Source organism: Ipomoea nil, unplaced genomic scaffold (assembly GCF_001879475.1).
Source record: "Ipomoea nil cultivar Tokyo-kokei standard unplaced genomic scaffold, Asagao_1.1 scaffold3087, whole genome shotgun sequence".
In the NCBI taxonomy this organism is placed as follows: Eukaryota; Viridiplantae; Streptophyta; class Magnoliopsida; order Solanales; family Convolvulaceae; genus Ipomoea; species Ipomoea nil.
In genome coordinates, this window is record NW_017619515.1 from 2,649,634 (window position 1) to 2,673,316 (window position 23,683).

The 23,683-nt window shown below is 33.3% G+C and overlaps 2 protein-coding genes across 2 annotated transcripts; both read left to right on the forward strand.

Annotated features, from left to right (window-relative positions):
- The first annotated feature begins 189 nt into the window (after nt 1–189).
- Nucleotides 190–3,585, forward strand: LOC109166357 (pyruvate dehydrogenase E1 component subunit alpha, mitochondrial-like). The gene is made up of 8 exons (XM_019315329.1): nt 190–944; nt 1,582–1,661; nt 2,004–2,081; nt 2,187–2,282; nt 2,648–2,719; nt 2,809–2,862; nt 2,946–3,011; nt 3,121–3,585. Exons 1-8 carry the CDS (start codon nt 275–277, stop codon nt 3,163–3,165), a joined length of 1,161 nt encoding a protein of 386 aa, XP_019170874.1. The 5' UTR covers nt 190–274; the 3' UTR covers nt 3,166–3,585.
- Nucleotides 3,586–15,848: 12,263 nt separating this feature from the next.
- On the forward strand, nt 15,849–17,439 carry LOC109166358 (probable galacturonosyltransferase-like 9). Its single transcript, XM_019315330.1, has one exon. The coding sequence runs from the start codon at nt 16,079–16,081 to the stop codon at nt 17,207–17,209; it is 1,131 nt and encodes a 376-aa protein (XP_019170875.1). The 5' UTR covers nt 15,849–16,078; the 3' UTR covers nt 17,210–17,439.
- The last annotated feature ends 6,244 nt before the right edge of the window (nt 17,440–23,683 follow it).

The window sequence follows — 23,683 nt, forward strand, 5'->3', positions numbered from 1 at the left end:
AAAAAAAAAAAAAAAAAAAAACTAAACTTGTGAGACGATCCAATAGACAAGCGAGATGAGTGGACACGCTGTCATCGTCATTATTAACTATACATTTATTTCCTAAAGTAAAAAGAAAATTAATATTTTATTCTTTAAATTTCCCACTCTCATTTTCTATTTTTCCGCGCTCGACTCACCAAACCCCCTACCTTGCCGTAATTAAAAGTGAGAATTTGATTCGATCTCTCCTACCGGAAAGTCGCCGGAGTTGGGAATCAAATCGGACGTCGAAATGGCACTATCCATACAGCGCACTGGTAGTCTCCTGAAGCCACTATCCGCGGCGGCGTCCTACATCCGCGACTCCGCCGCCGCCATTGCCGTGGAGACCAGCCTCCCCTTCAGTAGTCACAACATCGATCCTCCGTCTCGCACCGTAGAGACGTCGGCTAAGGAGCTGATGACCTTCTTCCGCGATATGGCTCTGATGCGCCGGATGGAGATCGCCGCCGACTCGCTCTACAAGGCGAAGCTCATTCTCGGATTCTGCCATCTCTACGACGGCCAGGAAGCCGTCGCGGTAGGCATGGAGGCCGCGATCACCAGAAAGGACTGCATTATTACCTCTTACAGGGACCACTGCACCTACCTCGCCCGCGGCGGAACGCTTCTGGAAATGTTTGCGGAGCTTATGGGGAGAAAGGATGGGTGCTCGAGAGGCAAAGGAGGTTCAATGCACTTCTATAAGAAGGAGAATGGATTTTACGGCGGCCATGGGATCGTAGGGGCTCAGATTCCGCTAGGTATTGGATTGGCGTTTGCCCTCAAGTACTCAAAGGAAGAAAATGTCTCTTTCTCCATGTACGGAGATGGTGCTGCGAATCAGGGGCAACTGTTTGAGGCTTTGAACATGGCGGCTCTCTGGGATCTGCCTGCTATTCTGGTTTGCGAGAACAATCACTGTAAGAAATGGATTATCCTTTCTATCTTTTACTATACAAATTTCATATTACATATTGGCCTGTTTGGTAAATGACTGGTAGCTATAGTTGTTAGCTGTTAGTTGATTGGGTTGATTAGAAGGTATAATTAGTTGAATTAGCTGATTGCAGAAAGATGCTTGGTAAATTAGCTGTTAGCTATAGCTGTTTGGTATAATTTTATTTCTCACAAAGCTAATTGAAAATGTTGCTTTTAGCAGCTTTTTGAATTTTAGTATTTTGGAGTTACAAAAAGCTAATTAACCAAACACTTATATTGATTTTTAACCAAATCAAAAAGCTAAAAGTGGTCAAATAAGTCAAAATTGGCCTATAGGCTAACTATTTTACCAAACAGGACCATTATGGAAGTAAATTTACTCAAACTGCTCATATCTCTTCCTGAGAATTCCGTGTTTGTAATTTGGTAATTCAATATTAGAAGATATTCAACAGCTGGTTATAGATTGCTTTGACTTGTTATATGTTTAGCAATTGATGCTCAAAAGTGTAAAACTGCATTATGCTAATATAAACTATGAAAAGAGTTTCTCCATATAAGATTAAAGCAATTCTTGCTTCACATCTTTGTAATAGGGTTCTTGCTTTGCTAATGCAGATGGCATGGGGACAGCAGAATGGAGAGCAGCAAAAAGTCCTGCCTATTATAAGAGAGGGGATTATGTCCCTGGTCTGAAGGTGATTATAAATCATATTTGCCCCTTTTTTCCCCTCAATACTTCTTAGGAAAATGCTATGTGTACTCCAAATTTGTATTCCCCCACACAAAATCATAGTCACTTGTATTGGGGCCCACATGAAAAAAATAGCTTATCAGAACCCCCTAAAATTTAAGGAGTAAGATTAGAGAGTATAGAACTCTTTCTTAAATGCATGTATTTACAGCTCTCACATGACAACCTTTTTCTCTTACATATTTACTAATGGTAAAAGAACAAAGAGGGAGAGAGACTTTGAGTCTCAATGCCATTCATATTCTTTGTTGTATACATTCCATAAAATATTTGCTTCCTATAACAGGTGGATGGTATGGATGTCCTTGCTGTGAAACAAGCATGCAAATACGCCAAGGAGCATGTTCTAAAGAATGGACCTCTTGTGAGTACATATCATCCTTTTTTATGAAGTTATTTATTTGATTCCATTCATAACATCACTTGTTTAACTATAGTGTTAACAAGTTTGTGCTGAAATTTTGGTCAGATTCTTGAAATGGACACCTATAGGTATCATGGGCACTCCATGTCTGATCCCGGAAGCACATATCGCACACGTGACGAGATCTCTGGAGTGAGACAGGTAAATAGCATCTAAAGACCTACTTGAATATTTTTTTCCTATATGTGCTAATTGAAGCATGTGTTCCATCTTAACTAAAAGCCTAAGCTGATAGTTGGATTGCACATTAATGGTTATATGCTCAACAGTGCTGCATGGTATGATGGGATGTGCTTATTGTTAGAGTTAATAGGAGGGAGGTTGAGAGGATTACTCTCTACCTTGGGTTTTCGAATTTGAAACGTTTGGTTCTAGCCTATCTCTAGTGTATATAAATACACATTCTCTGTACACTTCTTTAATCATTAAGGAATACAGAGCATATTCACCTTCATAGCATAATTTCTTCGTTTAACACTTAACGAATGTGCTTTCTTACTTCGCAGGAGCGTGATCCAATTGAAAGAGTCAGAAAACTCATACTAGCTCATGATATTGCCACCGAAAAGGAGCTAAAGGTAAAAACGTTATCATCAAATAAGTTTAACAAGATCCACCGTTTTTTACATAGTTTCTATTTGAGATTTGTCTTGCTTTTCTCCTCCAGGATATTGAGAAGGAAATTAGAAAAGAAGTAGACGAAACCATAGCTAAAGCAAAGGTGAGAAAGAAGGAAACTCGCAGTTTTGGATGAGTTGAGACTGCTTGTTGATACAAGTAAATAATCATCCTCTTTATTTGCAGGAGTGCCAAATGCCAGATCCTTCTGAACTCTTTTCCAATGTGTATGCCAAAGGGTTTGGAATTGAGGTATGCAATTACTTGTAGTTTGTACAGTCCACCACCTTTTTAATTTGTGATTTGTATAAATCTTCGATAGTTAGATGGTGTCCGCTAATTTGATACATAAAATTGACAGGCTTTTGGACCAGACAGGAAGGAACTGAAAGGAATACTCCCTTGATTCTGCAAGTGTGACCAATTGGCCACTCTTTGAAGAGATAAAAGAGGGATTTGAAGAATAACCAACACACTAAAACAGTCAGGTTTCCACATTCCCTTTCCAATATAGCCTTCCTGCCCCCATTGATTTTTCACAGTTAGGTAGCTCGATTTTTTGATGATCTAAATAATGAAATCTGAATAACATTATATGGAGCGGCGCTATCTCGAGTTGCTTTCCATCTGAAGATATGCAACGCATGAGCTGCTGGCGCTGATATGCAGCCTGCATATATGTTTTCTTTCCCGGATGCTCTAATGCTTTCCCATTGTTCATATCTTTGGGCTCCATTTTTTGCAAAGATGTGAAAGTTCTTTGTCTTTCAACTACTTTTCATTGTCATATCAATGATATCATAAAGCAATATTCGATCGTCAATAATACAAATTTATTTTTAGTATACTAAATGTATGTTTTTAGTGTATTACATCTTCATGTAATATAGTAAATATTTTTTTTTTTTGAAATGCTCATGATTCTTTTTAAGATAGTATCTGTTCTATTATATACTTTCTCAAACATTTTCAGTCCAAAGAATCTAAGCCCCTACCATCGAGGTTCGAACCTATGATCATTCATTTGGAATGGTAACTGGGATACTATCATATTACATGTAATACAACTTATTAGAAAATATTAAAAATGAATTACATGGACCTATAATATACTAAAACTGCATCTGTGTATGATCTATGACATAAGGATTGATGTTGTACCGAGTGGGATGAATTAGTGTTTAAAGTCTTTATAATCATTGGTTATGTAATAGTGTACCATAAGTTTTGAATGGTGAAAATTTTCTTTTCAATTACGTAAAAAATTGTAAATACAAATGTAAATAGTGCTTTCCATGATAAAATAGGCCCTATGGTTCAATTTACCACAAGTCCACAATCATATACGGATTACATTTTTAAAATCATTCTTCATCTGTAAACTGTGTGGGGATGAGGTCTTATGAGAATCGTTATTGAACTGTGTATTGGTTTATACCGTTGATCAATGGTTCTAAAATAAGAAAAAGAAAAATAAATAAACAAATATATATATATATATATATATATATATATATATATATATATATATATATATATATAGGGAAGGGATCGGGTGCATTTGTTGCTTTTCGTGCGGATGTACAGTGGATTAATGTGCGTGAGGTTTATACTTAATGTGCGTGAGATTTGTACTCAATGTGCCTGAGATTTGTACTTAATGTGCGTCATGTTAATATGCGTGAATTTTGTACTTAATGTGCCTGAGTATTGTGTTTAATGTGCGTGAGATTTGTGCTTAATATGCGTGAGTATTTCATAATTACGAGCTCAGAAGGAAACAGAACAGAAACTCACGCACATTAACGCCCAAGCTTCTTGTTACTTCTTCCTTCAATTTGGCCATGGATTCTGGATTATCAGCTACCTTCAGTGCACTTGAATGTTTATATAGATGACGCACGCACAGTAAAATTTGCAGCAGCTAAGTGTGGATTTCTGTTGTATTATTCCCATAATTCTTAACCACCATAGCCCGCCTTCGCATCATCATCATCAGGGAGGGGGAGATGACTACTAGGGATGGGGAAGAAGCTGACATCAATATTTTCTGCTGTATTTTACACATTCACGCACATTAAGTACAAATTTCAGGCACATTAAGCACAACACTCAGTACATTGAGTACAAATATCACGCACGTTAATCCACTGCACATCCGCACGGGAACCTTTCATTATATATATATATATATATATATATATATATATATATATTAGTTTTTTGTAAATGTTTTAAATTTTAAAAAGTATTATTCATAACTGCAAAAGTGTATATAATGATATGTAGAAGTTTTCTTTACATATAAACCACTAGTGGTTTTTAAAAAAAATTTAAGAGGCAATGTTTATGTGCAAGAGAGAGGAAGAGGAGATAGAATGAGTTATGTTGCAATTATTATTCTGTGGACTATGGTCCACACATCCATATTTTGTATATTATAAAATGATGTATATTTAGTACACAAATAATGCATTTTTAGTATATTAAAATTGTATTTTGTATTTAGAAAAAATATATTATTTAGTACAAAAAAAATATATATGTATATATATAATGTACATTCAGTACACAAATAATGTACTTTTAGTACTTTAAAATGTACTTTCTTTTATGGTCCATATAACACTATATGTACTATGATCCACACAATAATTTACCGCGTGATGGGCCCAGCTTAATCTAACACTTTTTTTTTTTCTTGAGTTAATACCCAAAATAGTCCCTCGATTATGTCGTAATTACCAATTTGGTCCTCGACTATCATTCTTACCCAATTAAGTCCTCAACTATACAATTTTTTACCCAATTTAGTCCTTTGTCAATTTGACTGTTTGTTGACTGTCAAAAGTGAAAATAAAGTTGTAATTTTACAAGTTTTCTCCTTCCTCCGCATTTAGCAGCGCTAAACCATGTAGCAATAAGCTCCGGTTGGGTTCTAAACTTGTCAGTATCGAAGTAGTGGTTGTGCATCGGATAACCCATGAATTTGATTTTCAACGATTTTTTGACGATCGAAATCTGATCGGAGTGTATTGCTGCATGGTTTGGCGCTGCTAAATGGAGAGGAAGGAGAAATCTTGTAAAATTATAATTTTATCCCGACTTTTGACAGTCAACAAACAGTCAAATTAATACAGAGGACTAAATTGGGTAAGAATTGTATAGTTGAGGACTAAATTGGGTAAGAATTGTATAGTTGAGGACTTAATTGAGTAAAAGTTACATAGTTGAGGACTTAATTGGGTAAGAATGGTAGTTGAGGACCAAATTGGTAATTATAGCATAGTCGAGGGACCATTTTAGGTATTAACTCTTTTTTCTTCGAAGTTTATTTTTTCTTTTTTCTCTTCCCTCCCATTTTGACCCTATTTGGTAAAAAATTGGCTTATTTGTTCACAATTAATTGTTTGATTTAGTTAAAAAATTGGTTTATAGGCCAATTTTGACTTATTTGATCATAATTAATTGTTTGATTTAGTTAAAATATTAATATAAGTATTTGGTTAATTAGTTTTTTGTAACTCCAAACTGCTAAAATTTAAAAAGCTACTCCAAGCAACATTTTTAATTAGCTTTTTGAGAAAAGAAATTATACCAAACAGCTATCAGCTAGTTTACCAAACACTTTTACAACAGCTAATGTTATCAACTAGTTATACTCACTAATTAACACAATCAGCTATCTACTAATAGCCATTTACTAAACATGGCGAATTTATCTTTTATAGACGAACTTATAAAAAATTTTCAAAATCTGTAAATATTGGACAATTATTGTTTAATGCATATTATAATATTGGTTAATGGTATTTTAAAATTTAAAATATTTATGCACTCCTAATTTTTACCATGTGTGTATATATAATTATATATATATATATATATATATATATATATATATATATATATAATCCGAGCTGGTACAAAGAATGATGAGAGAGAGAGAGAGAAATGGAGGGCAATAAACAGGAAATGCAGAGCTCAATTCCCAAGTGTACAGTAATATTTATTCCCTGGTGGCTGGTGCAGCACAGTCATATTACTGTGCATGCAAAACAAAATGCAATCCAGCCAATTTCCAGTGCACAACCTGACACCTTTTCCACCAATCGCAATGCCCTTAAACCCCGTGGCCTCTTTTTTAAATCGTAATACTACTCCATTATGGTCCATGTCTTTCTCTGTCTGTTTAACGGTCCAGATCCATCCGATTTCCCCATGACCTTTTTTATTTAAAAATCATACCCCATGACCTTTTTTATTTAAAAATCATATTGTGGTCTGGGTCTTTCTCTGTCCGTTTAACGGTCCAGGTCCTTAAATCGTAATACTACTTTTTTTTTTTGTGATAGCCACACATTGTGGTCTCTGTCCGTTTGACGGTCCAGGTCCACCCTTTTGGGAGGCACAAAAGTTAGCCCAAAGAGAATCGTTACTTATGGGAATTGAACCCAGATTATCCCAGAATTCTCCCCCACAAAGAGAGCTCATTTGCCACTTGAGCTACCCTGTTGGGTTGTAATACTACTCTAACTCTTGATTAATCAGAACAGGAAAAAAAATAAATGCCATTTTTAGTTTTTTTATTCAACGATCGATATATATATTTTGGTGACTATAATTTAACCAATGATGAATACTCCGTATTTATAACACAGGCTGGGCGGTAGCAATGCGCCAATGCATGGTGGCAGTGGGCGGTTCCGCCATTACATTGTACAGTGAGTGAAAGACAAGACAGAGAATCCTAGGCGCTTCTTCGTACCCACATAACAAATTTATAAAACACACCCTATTGCATGCTTTAATTTGCACCATTAATACAAACAAATTAAATAATTATGTGTGGATATTAGAAAGTAATTTTAAGCCAAACACCTTATGATCAACTACTCAACTAGTTTGGTTAGCATGGGCCGTCGTGTACTTTCATTCATTAAGAGAGTCGAAAGTTCTCGGAAAAACCAATCGTCAACACTTTGTCTCTAAATTAGGTCCGATTCAGATTTTAAAATGTCTCTTACAGTTAGGGTCTGTTCACGACACCTTACATGGCGTTTGGTTGGAAGGAAGGAATTAATGGGGAAAAGAATTGTAATTCGGTGAAAAAAGTATAAGGTAGGAATTACAATTACATTGTTTAGTAGGGAGGAATAATGGAAATGAGAGGAGGGATATAAAGACTAAAATACTCTTGTGTAATAATATTAATAATAACATTTCAAGGACAAATATGTCATTATTTTCCCTTTTCATTGTATGGATGAATTCATTGAATTGCAATAGGTCCACTATGAATTGCATTTTAATGAATTGAGGGAATTGTAAGGGTGTAATTGCAATTCCCTCCAACCAAACAATGTAGTTTATGATTTCACTGAATTGCAATTCATGCCAACCAAACACCCCTTATGGTCTGCCCAAATACCTTATGGTCAAACGGCATAACTGTGACTCTCAAGTTCCACGATATCAAGGAAAGTAAATCTCACTTATGAGAGGTAGAATTTTTCTTTTCTCTTTCGAGTGAATGAGAATCTATCAAATTGGCAAAGATAATGATACAAAATTGACAGTGTAATATTCTTATTATACGATAACATTAATTGTCTTGAAATAAATGATCACTTGAATGAAACATATTTTTTATATAAGAATATTACGAATTTAATTATTGTAAACATCTTATCAATTTATTTAGTAGTATAGGGTATGGAGCAAGCTAGCTAACAAAAGCAACTGTAACCCCAACGAGAACTTCAACTTCCCCAATTTTATAATCTCATTGATGTTAACCTTGCAGTTTTAAGGAATTTAATACTCCACCCAAAATAGGGTTTGGTAAGCTAGGCACACCATTTTTGTCTAGATGGGTCCCTTTATTTATTTATTTAATGACAAAAAAAAAATCATTTGTTCTATTTTATGTGATTGTTCCGTATTCAATGATCAAATTAGCTTTTCTATTCCATGTCTTTTTAAAGAAAAATGACATCTTCTGTCCTTAAATGAGAGAGAAATAATATTTTTTCTTTTAATTATATTTGTTGTTACTTTTCGAGAGAGAGAAAAAAAAGTTATAATATTCTATAAATAATTAAGGTATGAAAATAACAAATGTATAATCGACTAATTGAGGGACATAATGTTTTTTTTTTTTTTTTTTTTTTTTTTGAAATCAGGGATAGATTGTTATTTCCTTATAATTTAGGGATAAAAGTGTTATTTCTTTTATTTTTTTTATAAACATTTCTTATAATTTTCAAATTTAAGTTATTTTATTTTATTTTATAGGATCTTTAATGTGACTTTTACATGTATAAATTTGAATTTCTCTATGGTTTCAATCAACAATGATGCCCATAAGCACACATTAAATCATATATAATATACATGATTATATTGTATTAGGTATTATTAGTATCAACGTTGTTAGTACCTAATAGTTTAATACAACAATTGAAAAATTTGAATTTTAAATAAATTAAGTCAAAATTTGTTATACAAATATGTTATGTAAAAGGGTAGCAGAAAAAGTAACTTGTTTGATACATAATAGCAATTTAATAGCATAGCGGTTGGCACAAGGGATTATAGTGATAGCATGAATGTGTAGAGTGGGTGGGAGTCCATGAGGTGGTGGAATAGTAATTAATTGATAGATTCATGCATTTAATTTGCATTTTATTACATTTTAAAATATTTAAATAAACATAACAAATAATTTTACATTTCTTACTTTATGAATCCAAACATAAAATAAAATTAAAGTTATACATGAAAAAAATTATAATTTTTCAGTAGTTATTGTAAAATATGCGTCACAATGTCTTTATCGATGAATAGGTTTATAAGACAATTTTACTGACATACATGACACTCCACCAGGGTTCGCATTCTAATTATCTTTCAATTATGAATCATAATTGTTGAAGGCCAAAGAGTCAATACCACATCATCAGGGTTCAATCATGTGACCTTCCCTCAAGGGAGCCACAGAGGTGCCTTCTGAGCACAATATGCTTGACAGTACACTATTATTATTTCATCTGTCAAATTTTATGTGTCTAATTCGGTTAATAAGACTTGACTGAAGTTATTTTTAATCTAATTTTTCAGAATATTAAGTTTATCTTTAATTTATAGAATCTATATATTTAGAAACTAAACTAAAAATACTATTAAACACAAAAAATTAAATTTAAAAATAATTAAAAAATAAACTAAGAAGAAAGAGTTGGTTTGACATAGTAACTATGAGAGATAAAATGAGATAAATGGAAATGGAGTATTATTTAAAGGAATAAGGTTCAAATTGGCCACTGAACGTAACATGAAAATGCATTTAGGCCACTGAACGAAAAAAAAAAAAAGTGCAATTAGGCCACTGAACACTCAAAAAACGTACAATTAGCCATTGAATACTCCAAATGTATGCAATTTCACCGGATAGCATGTTACCATCAATTTTAGCAGGTTACCTGTTTCCGTGGCAGCTGAGTTGACATTTTAAATGATTTTTAAATAAGTTTTAATAAATTTTAATAATTAATTTTTAAATAAATAAATAAAAATTAAATGATGGGGTGGCCGCGTCGTTTTATTTTATTTTATTTTTTTTAATTTTATTTTTAAAACTTTATTTAAAATTATTAAAAGTGCCAACTCAGCTGCCACGTAAGCATATAACCTGCTATCAGATGAAATTGCATACATTTGAAGTGTTCAATGGCCTAATTGCACTTTTTTTTTTTCGTTCAATGGCCTAATTGCATTTTTTTTTTGTTCAATGGCCTAATTGCATTTTCAGATTACGTTCAGTGGCCAATTTGAACATTATTCCTTATTTAAATATAAAGGAATAAGGGTCAAATAGGCCATCGAACTGCACACGATAAAACAATTAGGCCATTGAACTTAAAAAATCAACAATTAGGTCCCTAAACTAATCAATTTCAAATAATTCTTCCAATTTGAAGGTTTCCAACAGGTCAACAGGTCATCTCCCAAATTAATTATTTTTTAAAATATAAATTTTAAAAATTAATTATTTTTAAATTAAATAAATAAATAAATAAATAAATAAATAAATAAATAAAAACTGGAATCCAGCCGGAGACGACCGTCTCCGGCTGGAACCAGTTTTTTTTTTTTTTTTTTTTTTTAATTTAAATAATTAATTTTTAAAATTTAAATTTTAAAAAATAATTAATTTGGAAGGATGACCTGTTGACCTGTTGGAAACCTTCTAATTGAAAGAATTGTTTGAAATTGATTAGTTTAGGGACCCAATTGTTGATTTTTTAAGTTCAGTGGCCTAATTGTTTTATTGTGTGCAGTTCGATGGCCTATTTGACCCTTATTCCAAATATAAAAATGGAACCAAGACTATGTGGTTTAATGGTACCCAGGTTGGATTTTTATTTAGAAGATTATGAGTTCAAGTCTTAGTAGAGACGTTATTGGTTTTTTGTGTTTCAGCAGGTTGAGAAAGTATATGAATAAATACTAGAGTAAATACCCAAAATGGTCCCTCGACTATAGCTAAATTCATAAATTGGTCCTCAACTTTCAATTTCACCCAATTAAGTCCTTAACTTTGTAATTTTAACACAATTTGGTCCTCTGTTTATTTGACCGTTTGTTGACTGTGATTTTTGAGGATATATATGTAATTTCATGGTCCATCGTCGGTTTTTTAAGGTTCCGATTGCATTTCCAGACCGCACTGTTACATTTGAATCCACTGTCGAAAGCAATCTACCAAATCCGGTCACCTTCTTCATCCTCCCTTTAAATTCAATGTAGTTGAATTCGTACCAGAGCGAAGAAGACGACGTGTTTCCGAACCGGTGCAACGTTATCCTGGTGGCCTCCACGTGCTCCGACGAGAGCTGAAGGTTCTTCTGGAGATCGTCGATCACGGTCAACAAACGGTCAATTAGATGGAGGACCAAATCGTGTCAAAATTGCAAAGTTAAGGACTTAATTGGGTGAAAATGAAAATTGAAGACCAATTTGTGAATTTAGCTATAGTCGATGGACCATTTTAGGTATTTACTCTAGATACTACAATGTAATAGGCCAGTAACTTTCAAAAAAATATAAAAATGGAAAGGTGTGTTTGGATGTTGGAGGAAAAGGGAGCACGTGATCACGTGGCAGCAATGTAGATGCGCTGTTCCAGGCTGATCTCAGCCGTCAACATCAATCACACCTCAGATTACTTATCCAGCTGGCACCTCTCTCTTTTTTCCTAGCTGGCTTTTCTTCGGTGGAAGCAATCAATATTCCTTTTTTGCATGCCCACCTTCTATTTGCTTGTTTGTACAACACCTCCCAATTTTGGTTCAATTTTATATATTTATAAGTATATATAGTTTGGATTGATAATGACATATCATCTATCAGGTGAATTTTCAATTTTTTTTTTTATTCCAACAATCGAATTTGAACCGAGTACTTTAGAGATTATGACCATATTTGACAATCAACGATTAGCGGTAGTTAATGGATTGTGTCATCTGTTACCGAATAATGGATTGTGTTAAGTTACATTTTTAAGTTAACCCAATCTAAACTATAAAAAAAAAAAAATTATTCATTTTTAAGTTACATTCGTTATAAAAGGTACTGGTATCGATTTACACCTTATCATTTACATTTATCTCTTTTTTATTGAATAGCCTGTACCATTTTTTTTATAATAATATAATAAATTTTTAAATGATTTTTTCTTTATAATAAATGTGATTAGAGGTTTCTTTAAAAAAAATCAAAATATGTGACATATGTAATGCTCTATGAAAATACATCAAAGTATTCTCCATTTTGGTTTGAAACTTCATTTATAAATGAGTTAATACCCAAAATGGTCCCTCGACTATGCCATAATTATCAATTTGGTCCTCAACTATCATTCTTACCCAATTAAGTCCTCAACTATGTAACTTTTACTCAATTAAGTCCTAAACTATACAATTCTTACCCAATTTAGTCCTCAACTATACAATTCTTACCCAATTTAGTCCTCTGTATTAATTTGACTGTTTGTTGACTGTCAAAAGTCGGGATAAAATTATAATTTTACAAGATTTCTCCTTCCTCTCCATTTAGCAGCGCCAAACCATGCAGCAATACACTTCGATCAGATTTCAATCGTCAAAAAATCATTGGAAATCAAATTCATGGGCTATCCGATGCATAACCACTACTTCGATACTAACAGGTTTAGAACCCAATCGGAGCTTATTGCTACATGGTTTGGCGCTGCTAAATGAGGAGGAAGGAGAAAACTTGTAAAATTATAACTTTATTTCCACTTTTGACAGGCAGCAAACAGTCAAATTGACAAAGGACTAAATTGGGTAAAAATTGTATAGTTGAGGACTTAATTGGGTAAGAATGATAGTCAAGCACCAAATTGATAATTACGACATAGTCGAGGGACTATTTTGGGTATTAACTCTTTATAAATGGCTAAAGTGTCATCCCACACCATGAACCATTCCTAATTACTCATGTCGCACCATGATCTTTAATAAGTGATATTTCGAACAATAAATCTGGGGAGGATAAAACGACGTTGAAGCTGTGGAAATAGTTGTCACTAACAAAATATCTATTAGTTTTATTATTATTATTTTATGTTTTTATTTAAGTAGGATTACATGCATGGACTCCATCTCATTTAATTAAAGCCACGTCACTAATAAATAAGTCCAAAGTAGCTGAAACCGACGTCATGTCATCGTCTTTACCGGAAAACCTAAAGAAATGCTAGGCGAAAAAAAATAGTTTATGGCTCGAAATACCAATTATTAAAATTAGAGTGCGACATGAATAATCAGAAATGGTTCATGGTGCGGGATGACACTTTAATCTTTATAAATTTATAGTACATTTTCAGAGATATCGATACGAACCCATATCAACTAGCACCACTTCAAACAAAGTGGATGCTGATTATGCTATGTAATATCTCTCTCGAGATGTAAATTGTACTGCGACGTAAAGTAGATACCAACTCCGATCCAGTATGTAATGTATCTCTCTCAAGAGATAAATTGCACTAGGAAGCAATGTGGATGCTAACTCTACTATGTAAACCCCCACCCCACTCCCTCTCTCTCTCCACTAGGAAGCAAAGTGGATGACAACTCCATTATGATATACAAAGTATCTCCCTTTTAAGACGTGAGGCTTGATTGAGATTGTGTGACATTCATCAAACTCGTAATCTTTTAGTACAATAATTATAATTCACCCACTCATCAACCTCTTTTAAGGCAAATACATTTATATTTTAGGCTATTTATCAATACTTTTCAAATTAAGAATATAATATTAAAGAAAATTAATGCTATCATTAGGAGATGTTTGTTTGAAACAATGTAAATTATCATCTCATAAACTCACATCGTATTTATATAACATACTACCTTTTTCTTTTGGTTTTGAGCAATGGTTTAAAGTCTTCTAACATGAGATTATTATGACTTAATTACTTTAATTCTTATCATAATTATATAAAGTTTATTCTAATGATTAATATCGGTGCCTTTTGCACATACAAAATTCAGCGAAAAATGTGTGCATCGTTGTACTTATATTATGAGAATAAATGTATTCATATAATATTCAATATAATCTCAAAAACTTTTTCAATTGTATCCGTTACAAGTACTCTGCACTTTAACATTTCTCATAATTATTAAAAAAAAAAAAACATATCTCATAGTAATAATTATTATATTGTGAATTAATTATATTACACATTAATCATTGTTAGTTAATGCATGTAGTTTATTTGTTGTAACATAAGTAGATATGAATTAATTATCAACACCATTTATTAAAATTTATCCCTCATTCTTCCATCTTTGTCTCATCCCTCAACGGGTATAATCCTGTTAATATATCGATAGACATCACAAAAAATTATTTTTAAATTTGTCATTATATACAAAACTATGAGTGACCGTTTACTGACAGGGAATTTTTGAAAACTGGAAAATAGAAAATAGAAAACATGTTTACTAACACAGTTTTCCATTTTGAAAACTGAAAATAATTTTTAAAAAACTGGAACACACCTAAAAACTGTTTTCGAAATGGGAAACAAAATCATCTATCATCTATTTAGTTATATGTCACTATAGCCACATTATTATGATTACATTCATTATCATCTTATTTTACTTATCACTATCTTCTATCTTTTCTACTTACTTTACTTATTTAAACATAATTTATTTGCTTACACTTTAAAGTTAGACATTATTTATATTATCAAAATTAAGAATTAAACTTTATATAATGTTTTATATTTTTATTGAAATTAATAAATTATTAGTTTGAATATTTATAATTATGTTACATTATAATACAAGTTCGGTATAGATATCGAATATTGAAATATCACATATATTAGAATTCAAAATAAAAGTTATATATTCATATACATGTCATTCAAATGAATATATCAAAAAAAAAAAAATAAATATTAGCTCAAATATTAATATTATCTAAACTAAATTTTAAGTGAAAATTGGAAAAATTAGAAAACAGAGAACAATTTTCTGTTAGTAAACAAGTTTTCTAAACAAAAAACAGAGAGAATGAAAACTGAAAAATTAGAAAACAGAGAATGAAAATTGAAAAATTAGAAAATAGAAAACAAATAACAGTTTCTATTAGTAAACGGACCCTGAATTTTTCACTTACATTTTTCTCAATGAAAAAAGTGTTTTTTTGTTGCCCTATCTTCGTAAAACTTATTCGAATTCGGTTCTATTCGTACTTTCTAATTCTCTTAATCAAGAGTTATTTGACATGGTAACTCAGTTGATTTTTTTGTAGTAGATTATATATAAGGGTACACGATTGAGACATGACAATTATATTAGATGTTTGGTAAATAGTTATTAGCTATTAGCTGTTAGCTGATTACATTTTGAAACAATAAGTTGTTACAGAAAATTAATTAATTAAAAATTTATATTGAATACTTAACAATAATGTCAAACAACTAATAGTGGTTTATAGGATTATTTAATTTTAGAGAAAACATTTTTATTTGAACATTTAATACCGAATTTAACATTTTTATTTAAACAGCTGTAGTATATATATATACGAGGCGTTGAATTGACCATTCTGTGGCCTTTCCTTCTCTGTAACACTTCATCTCCTCTCTCTCTCCTGTCTTCTCCCACAAAATGCCATGTCTATAGATCCATACATAGATATAGAGAGAGAACGAAAGGAGAGAAATTCAAGGATTCCTGCGGAAACCCAAGACCCAGCATTCAAGAATGAGGAGTTCTGGGTTTCACTCAATCAGAGCCGTTTTCTTGATCTTGATCGCGGCGTTAGTGCCGTTGGATTGCATCGGGATTCGGAGCGTCCCGGAGAGAAACGGGTTCGGGTTTTCCGAGGCGCCGGAGTACCGGAACGGCGCGGAGTGTCCGGTGAGGCGGGGGGAGGGGGAAACGGCGTCGTGTTGTGACCCGTTTCTGGTCCACATTGCGATGACGCTGGACTCGGAGTACCTCCGCGGGTCGATGGCGGCGGTGCACTCCGTCCTCCGCCACGCGTCGTGCCCGGAGCAGGTGTTCCTCCACTTCGTCGCCGCCGAGTTCGACGCCGTGACGCCGCGCGTCCTCACGCGCCACGTCCGATCCGTTTTCCCGTCGCTCAACTTCAAGGTCTACATTTTCCGGGAAGACAGGGTCCTAAACCTAATTTCCTCTTCGATCCGCAGAGCCCTCGAGAATCCGTTAAACTACGCCCGGAACTATCTTGGAGACATGCTCGACGCGTGCGTGACACGCGTCATCTACCTCGACTCCGACGTCGTCCTCGTCGACGACATCCTCAAGCTCTGGAACGTCCCCCTCGCCGATTCCCGCGTCGTCGGAGCGCCGGAGTATTGCCACGCCAATTTCACCAAATATTTCACCGATTCCTTCTGGTCCGACCCGGTTCTCCCGCGGGCTTTCGGGTCCAGAACCCGCACCCCCTGCTACTTCAACACCGGCGTCATGGTCATGGATCTCCGGCGGTGGCGCGCCGGAAATTACAGACGGAAACTGGAGAAATGGATGGAGCTTCAGAGGAAGAGAAGGATTTACGAGCTGGGATCGCTGCCGCCATTTTTGCTGGTGTTTGGTGGGCTTATCGAGCCCATTAATCACCGATGGAACCAACATGGGCTGGGCGGGGACAACGAATTGGGCTCTTGTCGGGCCCTGCATCCCGGCCCAGTAAGCCTGCTACATTGGAGTGGGAAAGGGAAGCCATGGGTGAGGCTTGATGAGAAGAAACCCTGTCCGTTGGATCATCTCTGGGAGCCCTATGATCTGTACAATCAAAGGAAGCCAAAGTTCCAACATGCATTAAGGGATAGTACCAGCAAGTTAGAGTTGTCCAATTATTTCATTTGAATCGGATCTTTTTGACATTTTTTTTGAGTTTAGGGTTTGTATAGATTGATGATTGGTTGGGAAAAAAAAGGATAGAAAATTAGAGGACTTAGTTGATTTTTTTTTTTTTTTTTTTTTTTTTTGTGGTTAAAATTCATTACTTAATGAATTGTACTTTTTTCATAGCATTATTTCTTTGGTGCATTTAATTTGATATGAAACATTGATGAGAGTCAAACTTAAATTTATTATTCATAGAAGTGTAATTTATTACTAGATCGTGTTAGAAATTTTAAAATTATCACTCGTTATTAGTCATTTTTTGACGTGTAAAAGTTAATTTACGAGTAGTAATTATAACCATATGAGATGTATGTGAAATATTTTTCATTATATTATTATTAAGGAGGAATTATCATTTTGGTCCCTTAATTGTTTCTCAACTGTCAATGTAGTTCATAATTTTCAATTTCAACCAATTTGTTCTTCAAATTGTTTAAAATTTCGTCAATTAAACATTTCTAAAGACCAAATTGACAAAATTTTAAAATCACCATTTTGGTCTCTGAAAGGGTTAATTGATAAAATTTTAAACAATTCAAGCACTAAATTGGTTGTAATTGAGAACTATGAACTACATTGACAGTTTTGAAAAATAATGAGGAACCAAAATAATGATTAACTCTCTTGTTTAAACTACACTTTGAACATGTGATTGTATGTAATATCATATATACTATTGCATTGAGTCATGTTGAAGGCTAGCTCAATTGTGACCGGGGTTGAATAGTTGGCATGCATTCAACTTGGTGCATTGAACTATGTTTGCAAAATCCTCATCTCCTATGAAACATGTGTGATGAGATTCTAACTTTAGTTTATTACTTAAAAGAGAACATAGTTTTTTTATTAGATACACTTTAAATTGACACTTTACTATCATAATGTCGGATATACTATTGAAACCCTACCAAATGGGTCCATCAATGGGCCATGTTGATTGTTGAAGGCAAACTTGAAAGGGACTTGGGTTTCCATAGATCTACATTTTATGGCAAGAATCTTGTGTGTTCTCAATATCAATCATTTATCACAACATATTCTCTCCCCTTTGGTAAAGGAAAAATAATGTACTTTCACTTGTTATCCATAACAATGATATATATATATATATACAGTCTAAGGTTCCCGTGTGGTTGAATGCTTCCCGTGCGGTTGTGCGGTTGATTAATGTGCGTGGGGTTTGTACTCAATGTGCGTGAGTATTGTGCTTAATGTGTTTGAGATTTGTTCTTAATGTGCGTGAATTTTGTACTTAAAGTGTGTGAGTCTTGTGCCTAAGATGCGTGAGTTATGTGCTTAATGTGCGTGAGTGTGTTCTTCATCCACTACTGTGAAAATTATGCGCATCCACTGCTGCATTTTCTTCTTGTTTTTTTTTTTTTTGTTTCAAAGTGGTGGAGGAATGAATTTTGTCTTGTTTTTAACATAAAATAAAAACAGCCATATGTGCGTTTACATATATCCATCCATTCACACACAAACATAAAATAAGAACAGCCATATGTGCGTTTACATATAGCCATCTGTTCTACTTCTTTCTGAGCTCTTAATTCTGAACTCAAGTCACGCACATTAAGCACAAATTTCACGCATATTAAGCACAATACTCAGGCACATTAAGTACAAATGCACATGATCCCTTCCATATATATATATATATATATATATATATATATATATATATATATATATATATAGTTTGTTTAATGCTAGTGGTTGCCCACTTAGTTGTATGAGATGAATGGGAGAATGGGAGTTGGCAATGATTTAAAGCTAAGGTTGCACATGTGGAGTTTAGTATAATGAAAACAAGCCATCAATGCCTTATAGAGTTATAGTGGGTTAGTTCCATTTCTATCTTTTTCTTTGTCTTTTGCTTGGGAAGAGAATAATAGTGTTTAAAAAGTGAAAATTATAATTTCGAGATTATAAGTTCAGTTAGATTAGAATATATTTGGTTGAGTAAATTACCCTTCATCTAGTTGAATATAAGCTTATGGAAGTTGGTGAATTTCACGTGTTATTTTTATTAATAAGCAAACGGTTGGCTATATTAAATTTTTCGAAAGAGATTTTAAGTTCTTAATCTCTTTTAAAAGATGATAGTATACGATCACTCACGTAAGTTCATACAAGAAGGGATTTTTTTTTATAAAATACTCTTGTTTGCTGTGAAAGTGGTGGTCAAGTGGGTGAAGTATAATTTTTATATTAAAGATCAAGTCAATCATATAAGATCTTCCTAATGTAATTTACCTCTCCTATGTGACTGCTCCGATAATGATAATAAATTTCTTTCATCATCTAAGAAAAACAAATACTCTCAAATTTAAAATTTTACAACTCAATAAATCCTTTAGGGGGTGTTTGGTTGGCATGAATTGCGTTGGAATTGAATTTGCAATTCAATGAAATGATAAACTACATTGTTTGGTTGGAGGGAATTGCAATTCCCTCAATTCATTGATTGCAATTCATAGGTCCCCCTATGAATTGCAATTCAATGAATTCATGCAAAGGGAAAGGGAATGAAAAGACATATTTGTCTTTGAATGTTATTATTAATATTATTACACAAAGGGTATTTTAGTCTTTATATCACTTCTCCCATTTTCATTATTCCTCCCTACCAAACAATGTAATTGTAATTCCTACTTTATTCCCACCTTATTCTTTTCCCACCGATTTACAATTCTTTTCCCCCTTAATTCATTCCTTCCAACCAAACGCCATGTTATAGTTACTCCATCAAAGTTTGGAATTTGGATAAGGGTTTTGGTCATAGTTTGCAAAGGATTTGCATGTGACAACTTGAGACTTTGGCAATTGCAATTTGCATCAACCAAGTTTTCTAGTTTTCCGATGCACAATATATCTATTTTTGTAGCGGTTTGTCACATGATCTGTGGGTTATTATTAATACAAAATGATTAGCAGTAAACTATGGCATAATCCAGGGGGCATCAGATTCTAACTTCGATGATTTGTCATTTATTTAGTGTTCAAATTGCACTTAAAAAATGTATTCACAAATTGCACTTAAAATATAGCTTATAAAAGTTTTTAAATAATTATTCACTTGTGAAGTCGCAATCCTTCATGTGAAGTTTATAGAATTTTTTTTTTTTTTTTTTAAATAAGATTGTGAACAAACAATTTGTATTATTTTTATAGTTATTATGTTGTTTGTTTATTTATTGTTCGTAAATATAAACTATTTCTCTTTTATGAACACGTATATGTATTTTTGTTTAGCGTTCATGAACGTTAATGAACACTAATAAACGCTTATCAAACGAACACGAACAAGATTTTTAAAAATGTTAACAAACAAACACAAACAACCTCTATTCGTTTGTGTTATGTTTCTTAATTACCCTAAGTGCTAATCTCTAATGAGCTTGGTCGAGATTTGTTTGACTTAATTAGTCTCGATGTATGAGATATTAGTTGACTAGCTGAGAAAATCGAGTAACGTACTAGTTGATTGGCTTAGAAAAGTGAATAACTCTTCTTCTTCTTTATTTTTGGATAACAATGGAAACCTTGAAAAAACTAACCAATTAAGTAAGATACTAGTCGACTGGCTAAGAAAATTGAATAAGATAAGGAAAACATAGAACCATTATTTGAGAGTGTACATTATGTAAATCTTATTTATGTGTAATATCTCACAAACCATACTAAAACAATCATGTATAATGAATTTGATTGAGAAGGTGTTGACAAGAATTAAACTGATTGTTGGTTTTTGGGTTTTCGGGCCTAGGGAAGTCCAACACAACCTTGGTTTATGGATTCACCTTTCACAAAGCTTTTAGCAAAGGAAGAGTAGTTGAGATAATAGCTAGAGTATGTGTTTCTTATTCACTGGGCCTGCACCCGCCTCAATTACAAGAGTGGAGGGGCCTTTATATAGTAGGCCCCCTTCCATTCGAATTGAAGGAAATTAACTGTCGCTTTTAAGGCTAATTACAATTATAAGGCCGTTGGGCACCGTTTACCGGGTCGGCCAACGGCTCTATGGTCTTCTAAACAGCCTGCTTGGCCGAGTCTTACGGGACGCCTGCTTTGAATACCCCCATGGCTCCTGGACCGACTTAAATGCTACGTTGGACATCCTTCAACGGCTTTCTGGGCCGGGTCCTCTTAAATGAGGTTCTTTGAATGCTTCCTAACGGCTCGAGGCCAGGTCTCTCCCTATGCTCGGGCCTGGGCCGACTCCTAGACTCGGCCCAAGCTTCCATTGGGCTTCTTTCGCTATTGGCCCCCATCTCCTATCTTGGACTCCTCTCTTGGGCCCATCTTCTTGGGCCGGAGTCCTCACCCCATCACTGATAATGTTTAGATATAAGAATCATATTCCATATATTTAGTCAACATTTATGCCATGGAGCTGGGTTCACCTTGCAAGGTGGACCCGGGTCAAAATACACAGTTTATATACTAATTGTTCACAATTTACATATTGAATGTTCACAATTTGAAATTTGAATTGTGAACATTTAGGGTGTGTTTGGTTCGCACATGGAATCAGAATCGCAATGGGTATCAAATACTTGTAATGGTAATGGGTTTTAATGAAAGTATTTTGCATGTTTGGTAGTAGGGTGGAATGAGAATGATTATCAATAATGCTCTTTGGTTATGTATGATCCATTGATCTAATAATGGGAATAAAGATTTTAAAATTACAAAAACACAAAATCAAGACAATTGATTCTAATATAAAGACATCGAAAACACCAATATGAACAAAAAAAAAAAAGTAAAAACAAAAATCTAAAAGCACTAATCAAAGGGGATGATAACCTTATTTTATTTGGGTATGAGTTTTTAATTAAGGGGGTATTTGAAACTCATAGTAGTGTTCTAAAAACCTATCAACCAAACAATACCAATCACTTTGATACCAATTCCTTAGAGCCAAACCTAACAACCAAACACACCCTTAGTATATAAAATTGTGAACATTCAATATAAATTGTGAACATTCAGTATGTAATTTGTGAATATTTAGTATTTAAAACTGTGAATATTCATATGTAAATTGTGAATATTCAGTATATAAATTGTGTATTTTTGAACCCTTGTCCACAGAATAATTTGTAATACTCAGTCATTGGCAAATTTTACTGTTGGCCATGGTCTATGTAGCAGTGTGGATCATGAAGTATGTATATTATTTTAATTACACTTCAGTTTCATTTGACAATATTGCTGTGTTTTTTAGCTTCATTTTTCCTCCACACTAGTTTCATTATAGCAATACTAAAGTATCATTTTAATTTTACTAAAGTTTCATTTGATAATAAACATTATTGCTTGGACTCTATTTTTTTGTTTCATTTTCCACACACACTAGTTTAATTATACTAATGTTATGAAGTATTATTTTAATTGCACTTCAGGTCATTTGACAATATATGTTATTGTATGACTATGGATTTTAGTTTCATTTTCTATGCACACTAATTTCATTATTGTAATATTCAAGTATCATTTAATTATACCACAATTTCATTTGCTTTGAACTCTGACTTAAACTAATATAGTACCTTTCGTTTGCTCTCAAAAAAAATTATACTACAGTTTCATTTTACAATAATTAATGTGCTCTGTTTTTTAGTTTCATTTTTCACACATTAATGTCATTATGTTAACACTAAAGTATCAATTTAATTTTACTACAATTTTATTCGATAGTCATGATTCACAAAGCGATGTGTAGACTATGGTTCACCACTCCAGTGTATAAGTGACAACTGCTCAGTCATCTCGTTGGGTAAATAAGCAACTCTTTGTACTCATAATCATATGCACTTTTGTTTATTTGTAAAGTCTCCTAGAAAGCCCATTATATCAATACCAACTTTTCATTCACTACAAACTATTACCGGCCTGTTAAGGTTTACCGAGCTCAAAAGAAAAAAACTGTATCTGCACTGGCCCGCAAGCACTATCTACAGTCAGTCGTTATATCGTGGATCATGATCCAAAAACGATGCCCACCGTGACGCCCACCGTTACATATTAATGGAACTTATAATTTTGGTATGTTAATTACAAAACAAAACTACAATATATCTAAAATAAAATTGTCTCACATATTGTTTTTATATTATCAAATAAAACTATAATTAAATTGAAATGAAACTGTAGTTGTGTTGAATGAAACTGCAGTGTATATAAAATGAAACTGAATAAAAGTTTCACATATTTGAGTGTATATTATCCAATGAAACTGTAGTTATATCGAAATGATACTGTAGTTGTGTTATAATGAAACTATAGTGTATATAAAATGAAACTGAATAACAGTTCCACATATTTGAGTGTATAATGCCGAATGAAACTGTAATTGTGTTGAAATAAAACTGTAGTGTATATAAAATGAAACTGCAATATATATTGTCCAATGAAACTGTAGTT